The sequence below is a fragment of the Lineus longissimus genome, chromosome 19 (assembly GCF_910592395.1).
Source record: "Lineus longissimus chromosome 19, tnLinLong1.2, whole genome shotgun sequence".
Taxonomy (NCBI): Eukaryota; Metazoa; Nemertea; class Pilidiophora; order Heteronemertea; family Lineidae; genus Lineus; species Lineus longissimus.
This window is the reverse complement of record NC_088326.1, coordinates 12686382-12695185: the sequence shown is the minus strand read 5'-3', so window position 1 is coordinate 12695185 and position 8804 is coordinate 12686382. Positions and strand designations below refer to the sequence as shown.

General features: G+C 43.5%; 1 protein-coding gene across 1 annotated transcript; it reads right to left on the bottom strand.

The window, feature by feature from the left end:
* Nucleotides 1-5220: 5220 nt before the first annotated feature.
* LOC135503207 (growth hormone secretagogue receptor type 1-like) lies at nt 5221-8005 on the bottom strand. The gene is made up of 2 exons (XM_064796668.1): nt 7668-8005; nt 5221-7153 (listed from the first exon to the last, which is right to left on the bottom strand). Exon 2 carries the CDS (start codon nt 7130-7132, stop codon nt 5930-5932), a length of 1203 nt encoding a protein of 400 aa, XP_064652738.1. The 5' UTR covers nt 7133-7153; nt 7668-8005; the 3' UTR covers nt 5221-5929.
* Nucleotides 8006-8804: the final 799 nt, after the last annotated feature.

Genomic DNA, 8804 nt, shown 5'->3' with positions numbered 1-8804 from the left:
GCAAGCCATTCTACATCGTATATGCCTTTCTTTCTAATGTTGTCGTGTGGTCTTCTAGAGTACTCGCTATCGAGTTGACTCGACTCGATCTACATTTACTTCACCAGCTATAGTCCACCATGTAGTATTTTAAGTTGAATTGGACTGATCCGACCAAGTCGTCCATCAAATGGTCTGACATTAGTCAAACTTACGCATCTTGACCCTCGAGCCTTGGATCCACCCCACCGACCCGGTGTAAAAGAAATGCAAGTTCCCCGGAATCTAAGTCCGGTCCTTTTGTTAAAGTGAAAAGAGTCGCCGAGTTCCTTTGTTGACGATTATGTAGTTAAACCCTAACCAAACCATTAACCACATTCGTTGACAGTACACAGCTATTGTATGGGGGTCTTGCATTCCTAGGACGTCCATTCCTTGTACACCGGATTCCATTTAACCCACCCTTGACGCAATACGCAGATCTACCTGTATAAGTTTGGTTCTGTTATACCTCACTAGATTGCACGCTACCGCCGGTATTAACCAATCAGAAGGCCTGTAACAAGAGCACACTTTGATCATAATCTAAGCAACCTCGCTTCGAGTCTTCTACGTTCAAAAACGCTGTGTCGAAAGTGTATGCGAAGACTGGAGGCGAGAATAAATAAATGACTCGTTCTTGAAAATCACAATTTTGAAAGCAGCATTCTGATTGGCTCACCTCAAATCGAGGCGCACGAGATACAGAAAATGGCATGCTTTTCTTCAGAGGTATGAGGGAGGTAACGGATTGATTAACTTTGATGGTTCAGAATGAACTTACGGTAAATGAACTGACACGAGTCTTGAGATCGAGTCCAAGTGGACTGCTCTGTCTATTTGTCTTGTCCATCAGTCGTTCCAAGTCCTTCTTGTCCGCTAGATTGTCTGAAATAAGTCCTAGGTGACTCACCTGACTGTCTGTCCATCAGCCAAAAATGACTGCAGAATCAACAAAAATGACAAAATGGAAACTTCAGTCTGTTACCAAATGCAAGTTTATTGCGCATGATGTACATATGTTTGCACATGAATACAATTTTCGGGAGCTCCGTCGACATTCACCCTTGATTAACTTTCCCGTGAAAGGAGCCTCTCGACTTTAAATTACTTCTGTGTTTAAGCAGGGAAGTTTTAAAATCAAAACAACAATTCAGTTCTAAGTAGGCCTACTACTTTTTGGTGAGGGGGGAAGTATAGTTTCACTTTTGATCCCGTACGACAATCGGACGTTTCCTTCTCATGGCCATAGTGCCTGCAAGGCGTCTTTTTTAAACTCCGCGCTGTCGAAGAAAAATCAACTGTAGAAAGATTTACATGCTGTCAGGAGTGTAGACTGCTCTTGCTATGAGTCTGCTGCAGTTCAGTTCTACCAACTACTATATTTAGCTGGTGGCGAAGTTTAGTTCACCCCACGATTCCGTGCGCCAGTGGCTGTAATAAGTTACCAAATATTCGTGCATCGTTATTATTCGATGCACAATAACGTGGGCGGTTTATGAAGTTACTTTTCGTTTTCTCCAATCAAATAATATTTCCGTTTTAGTTCTGGCGAATCTTGGTCATTCGCGAAATTCGCACTAACAACACGCCAACGAAAGTGAGTATACACTCATGCATGTCATGATGAGTTTTACTCCTTTTAGTTCTAGGTGTCACTTTAAGATGGCGCTACAGTATTAGTGACACTGCTGCTCACATCAGTAGAAGCACGCATACGACACCTTCTTAATAATGCCAATTACACCTTCTTAATTATGCCAAGTGCCTGCAAAAGTTCCTTCCGGAACTTCGCACTGACCAGACAGTACATGTAAGCATTAATAGCATGCTGCATGTTTGAGGAAAACTTGCCAATTTCGCGGGCCAAGAAGCGACGAATGTAACGCCAGGAGCACACTGGCCATAATACGGTGCTGAAGTCTGTGAGGTATGTACTTGGGAAATACATGACGCAAAAAATGAATTGTAGTACTACGAAGCTCACGGACACAGACAGCATTTGGGCGGTGATGTGCCGCAGTTGACCCGCCGCCTTCTCACCGGATTCTGCAGACATCTTGCCCTGTTCTTTCCTACTCCTTGCCATGGTAATAATTATTGAAATATTACAGAGGAACAAGATAATTGTGGGTGTAAATATGAACCCAATTATACGGCCATATTTGCTTACGAATAACGCTAAGGTTGTCTCAAAACCTGGATAAGGGAATAAGTAGAAACACCTGTATATCATAAAATCATAGACGTACCTTACCTTCGGTTTCCGCAGAACGAATTTTATAAACATCACCGGAAAATTGATGCAAGCTACGACAATTGCCAGAGCCAAGAGAGCGATGAGAGCCTTTTTGACTGTGAATACGCGTTGGAACTTTAGCGGGAATGCTATAACCAGCATGCGCTCAACAGTCATAAAGACTAAAGCCCCGATAGCGAGCTCGTTAAAAAAGACGCCAAGGAACTCGATGAGCCCGCAGCCATAATCACCCCAGTTATATTGGACTTCGTACATCAGTTTCGTCTGAAATGCATACATCATCAGATAGGCCACATCAAAAATGGCTAGTGTACACATGTAAAGATAGGGGGTGCCCTTAAACATTCTCTTTGCATACACGATCATAACCAGAACGAAACCTACGAAACCGGTGGCGACCTCTATAAACGCGTGGTTTTCAAAAAGCCATTGGCCTACAAGATACTCATTAGTCGCAAGGCATTCTTTGACTGGTAAAACCTCCGGGTTGGGTGTTGGAAATTTCGCTGGGGGTTTCCGAGTAGTGACTGTTGCATTCATCAACATGCTGTCCATGGTGCTCTCCTGGTCGGAGGGTGAAAAGTCCTGAAACACGGTCGTCACGGTCGCCATCTTGATTCGTGTGTTTAGTCCTCACCTGAAAAAGGTACGAAGTACTGCATTCTTAAGAGTAACGTTGTTGGGCTTTTCAAAGCCTTTAAGAGGTTTTCAACGAACGCAAATATGCATCCCCTACAATGCCCGAGAGGATTTCAGAGATATGAAAAGACCCTCAAGGTTTCTTAGCTCATGAAAACTCGAAACGGTTTTTCGTTTCCCTGGAAAACCTGTACAGGACCAAGACGGCAAGACAATGCCGAGAAATCGGAGTGGTCGAATTTCCCCCTCGAAAAAGTGCCCGGCTCCGTCTATTGTGTTCTGACGGAGATTATGACATCGTGACAGTGACGTAAATCTCCACACTCTCTTTCTTAATTTTTCCTTTGCAAAAGCAAATTTCTGTCAAAATGTATTTCAAAATATCAACCATTGCATAGCCTACACTCGGGACTCAATGGACTGGCCTCGTACTGTCGCCCGGTAAGGATGACGCAATTGACTGCCATTGGTTACAGTGCTACTAAAAATAATAAGAAGGGCATTTCACTCACCCTGAGGTTTGAGGATTGTTTCGTCCGTGAGGTCTTTGGCTCAAATTGTGTCTCCCTGGTTAGAATTAATACATCACAGCCATTCTTCTCATGTCGGGCGCTGTTGACTGCGATTTGTATCTGTGGAAAGAGCAGTCGTTTTTCGTATTTCCTGTGGTTTCTACTTAAAACAAAGATCCTAGTTCAAAGCAAAATCAACGACAGTTCCTACCAGTTCAAAACTCAGTTCGAAACAATGTTCCTTGCAGTTCAAAAGATATCCTTCTAGTTCAAAACAGATCCTACCAGTTCAGATCAAAAGAACAGCAGCAACTACGGGCCGCTCACAGTCCAACGCTCTCTGCAGATCAACAATTTCGAAATGCAGACGGTTAGAGTGCTGAATTACGGATAATGCACTCTGATATGTCTGATGGGCGAGCTAGTCCGAAATATGATATGATAGTGCCAGTGGAAAAAATTGCTACCAATTCCGCTAAGGCCTGCCGTTGCCAGCTTCGAATTCCTAGTGCGATAGAAGTCTTGGGTCTCTATCCACGGTTGGTACCAGTTTCAACTGAATGCTTTTTCGTGAAGTGTACAATCACGGGTTGCTCGTTGATGAGTCCGAAATTGTCCACGTACGTCAGAGCGACGTTGCCCAGTTTTTCTAAGTCGGATCGGTGTTGGTTGCTTTCCTTAGCTGATTTTCATAAAGAGACGTCCGTCTTCGATACGGGTCGAAAAGGCAACTCCCTTCGAACAACCTCGCCCAGCATCAAATACCACGGCGACTCGAAATTAATCACGTGACTCGATTAAATTAAATACCGGTATGCATAAGGATTCTGCGCCTTCATTAGAGTTGAAGATTACAGTTTTGTGGGTTGATGATTTGATAAGTGCACTCATTAGATAATGGCGACGATCAATTGGAAATATTTCCTCACGTCTGTTTATCAATGCGTGGAATATAAATTTGAGGGAACAGGATAAAACGCATTACCTTCTCATCGTTTAACAGTTGTAGCATGCCAGCTCCGAGGCTAAATATGTAGCTTTTCCAAGCCTTATTGAGAACTACGTACGACGAAGTACAAAATACATGAACTATGCGAAAGTATTTTATCGACGAGGGCGCTGATAAATGCTCCGATTCTTCCTTGAACATGTGAATATTTGAAATTTTTCGTTGATGTCTAGGCCCGAATTGGCCATCTTTACCCCACTACGAATATAATTGACAAGTTGTCTCAGCAATATTACACTCCGGACGCAGTGAATCGGCCTCGTCCCTGACGAAAAGGATGACGAGATGGACCGCCCCGGGAATCTAACCAAAACATGTCATTGTGATTGATACCGTACTGACTCTCGTCAGATGCACGTCGAATGGATGCGTGCAGCCGCCACCCTCTCCATTTAGATTTCCCCTTTAGTTACTCATCACAGCACCGATCGGAGGAAGCCGAATTTCTGGCGTCTGATTGGCCAATATTTCATGAGGTGGTCGTTCAAGTTGAATTGGACTGACCTGACCAAGTCGTCCATCTAGTGGTCCGATCTGACACACGTCAAACTTAAATGAACTGACTCTAGTCTTGAGATGAATCCCAGTGGGCTGACCTGACCCTAGCTGTCTTGTCCATCAGGTGCTCCAAGTGGACTGATTTGACGCCTTCCTGTCCGCCAGATGGTCTGAAATAAGTCCTAGGTGTCTCGCCTGACCGTCTGTCCATCAGACGGTCTGAAATGGACAACAGCCAAAAATGACTGCATCATCAACAAAATTTACAAAATAGAAAACTTCAGTCAGTTGCTGAATCCCCGTTTATTGCTCATAAAACATGCAATGCAGGTGTACACATGATTACACTCTGAACTATCGTCAGAAAAGCTCAGCTGTCATCAATGAGAACAAAATATGATTTTGGAATTCCCGGGTGTTCAGTTTGGTTCATAAGTGAGATTTTCGAATTTGGCAAAATCTTGTTCAACAGTGGTAGGTCACCTACATGTATCTGAGAATTTACTTTAATATACTTTTAGTACAGCCCTTAACCATGTTAAAGAACGATGAACAGGGAGTCCCTCCAAGCCTTGTCGTGTATTACGATGGCTTTAGGGGTACCCTTGCTGATTTTTCTGGAGCTCCATCCGACGTTCGCCAATGAATAAGTTTCTCGTGAAAGAACTAGAAATATGAGTTAGTTCTGTTTGAACATGTTTAAGCACAGAAGCTAAAAATTAAATCAACCGTTCAGTTCTAACTAATACATTTAGGTGATAGTGAAGTATAGTATACTTTCGCTCCCGTACGACAATCGGACACATCCTTCATACTGCCATAGAGCCTTCAAGAAGTCTTTTTAAACTTCGCGCTGACGACGAAAAATCAACCGAAGAAAGATTTACATGCTGTCAGGAGTGCAGACTGCTCAACGAAATCTAGCTATTTACAGTGAGTATTCACTCATGTATGTCATGATGAGTTTTACTCGTTTTAGTTGTAGGTGTCTCTTTAAGGTGGCGCCTCAGTATTAGTGACACTGCTGCTCACACCAGTAGAAGCAGTCATACGCGACTGCGCCGAGGACACCTTCTTAATTATGCCAAGTGCCTGCAAAAGTTCTTTCCGGAACTTCGCACTGACCAGACAGTACATGTAAGCATTAATAGCATGCTGCATGTTTGAGGAAAACTTGCCAACTTCGCGGGCCAAGAAGCGACTAAGATAACGCCAGGAGCATTTTGGCCATAATACGGGGTCTAGGCTCACGAGGTATGTATCAGGAAAATACATGACGCAAAAAATGAATTGTAGTACTACGAAGCTCACGGACACGGACAACATTTGTGCGGTGATGTGCCGCAGTTGACCCGCAGCCTTCTCACCGGATTCTACAGACATTTTGCCCTGTTCTTTCGCACTCCTTGCCATGGTAATAATTATTGAAATATTGCAGAGGAACAAGAGGATTGTGGGTGTGAAGACGAATCCAATGAAACGGCTTAATTTGCTTACGTCTAACACTAAGCTTAGGTCGAAACCTGGGTAAGGGAATGCGTAGAAACACCTGTATATCATAAAATCATAGTCGTAGCTTACCTTCGGTTTCCGAAGAACGAGTTTGGTGAAGATTATCGGAAAGTTGATGCAAAATACGACAATTGCTAGAGCCGAGAGAGCGATGAGAGCCTTTTTGACTGTGAATACGCGTTGGAACTTTAGCGGGAAAGCTATGACCAACATGCGCTCAACAGTCATAATGACTAAAGTCCCGATAGCGAACTCGTTAAAAATGACGTAAAAGAACTCGATGAGCCCGCAGCCATAGTCACCCCAGTTATATTGGACTGCGTACATCACTTTCGTCTGAAATGCATACACTAACAGATAGGCCACGTCAAATATGGCTAGTGTACACATGTAAAGATAGGGGGTGCCCTTAAACATTCTCTTGGCATACACGATCATTACCAGAACGAAACCTACGAAACCGGTGGCGACCTCTATATACATGTGGTTTTCAAAAAGCCATTGGCCTACAAGATACTCATTCGTCGCGAGGCATTCTTTGATTGGTAAAACCTCCGGGTTCGGTGTTCGGAATTTCGCTGGGGGTTTCCGAGTGGTGACTGTTGTATTCATCAGCATGCTGTCCATGGTGCTCTCCTGGTCGGAGGGTGAAAAGTCCGAAAACACTGTCGTCACGGCCGCCATCTTGATTGGTGTGTTCTTCACCTGAAAAAGGTACAAAGCACTGCATTCTTAAGAGTAAAAGTGGTTGGGCTTTTCAAAGCCTTTAAGAGGTTTTCAACGAACGCAAATATGCATCCCCTACAATGCCCGAGAGGATTTCAGAGATATGAAAAGACCCTCAAGGTTTCTTAGCTCATGAAAACTCGAAATGGTTTTTCGTTTCCCTGGAAAACCTGTACAGGACCAAGACGTCAAGACAATGCCGAGAAATCGGAGTGGTCGAATTTCCCCCTCGAAAAAGTGCCCGGCTCCGTCTATTGTGTTCTGACGGAGATTATGACAACGTGACAGTGACGTAAATCTCCACACTCTCTTTCTTAATTTTTCCTTTGCAAAAGCAAATTTCTGTCAAAATGTATTTCAAAATATCAACCATTGCATAGCCTACACTCGGGACTCAATGGACTGGCCTCGTGTTGTCGCCCGATAAGGATGACAGAATGGACTGCCATTGGTTATAGTGCCCTGAAAATAGTAAGAAGGACATTTCACTCACCCTTAGGTTTGAAGATTGTTCTGTCCGTGCGCTCTGTGACTCAAGGTGTGTCTCCCTGGTTAGAATTAATACATCACAGCCGTTCTTCTTATGTCGGGTGCTGTTGACTGCGATTCGTATCTGTGGAAAGAGCAAATCAGCCGCCAAGCAGTGGTTTTTGGTACTTCCCGTGGTTTCTTCTTGAAACAAAGATTGTACTAGTTCAAATCACAGTCAATGACGTTGATGAGTCCGAAATTGTTTACGTATGTCAAAGCGACGTTGCCCAGCTTTCCTAAGTCGGGTCGGTGTTGGTTGCTTTCCTTGGCTGAGTTTCATAAAGAGACGTCCGTCCTCGATACGGGTCGAAAAGACAACTCCCTTCGAACAACCTCGCCCAGCATCAAATACCTCGGCGACTCGAAATTAATCACGTGACTCAATTAAATTACATATGTATAAGGATTCACCGCTTTCATTAGAGTTGAAGATTAGAGTTTTATTGGTTTATCATTTGATATGTGCACTGTCATTAAGCAGTGGCGATACTCTACACTCACCGAAAACCGGTTCATTTATTTGAAGCATGACCGCCTCCAGTATGATCTGCACTGAACAGACCACGGTCACTTCATACTGATTCGCTCACACTTGCTGGTCTTCAGGTTATGGTGAGTTGATTGGCAGTGATCAGCTTTGAGAATGAACTGATCACTTTAACCACTAATACTTCTATCAGTGCCAACGAATCTTCAATAAAAGAATTCGCATTGATAGAGTGAAATCCTTAAGCGCCTGCTATCCTGAACTCTTACTATGAAAATAATGCAAAGGCGAAAGGCATATCGGTTTCGCCCAAATAGTGTCTATCCCGTTTGCCATTGAGCAATGTTGAATGGCATCTAACGTCAATGCGCATCCTGGGCTTTGCTCTCATATCCAGAAACGGTGATAGATCAGTGAGTCTAGAATATCTCCTTACGTCTGTTGATCAATGTGTTTGAAATGTAAATTTGATATAGTTGTATTGGGTTTTTTGTTGACAATTTTTTCTTGAAAATATGAGCTAAGAGGATGCGTTCAGGCAGATTTCTGCTGAATTACCTCCGATTGCTAATAGACTACAAACGGAATTATCCATTCGTATTGTTTGGCCAC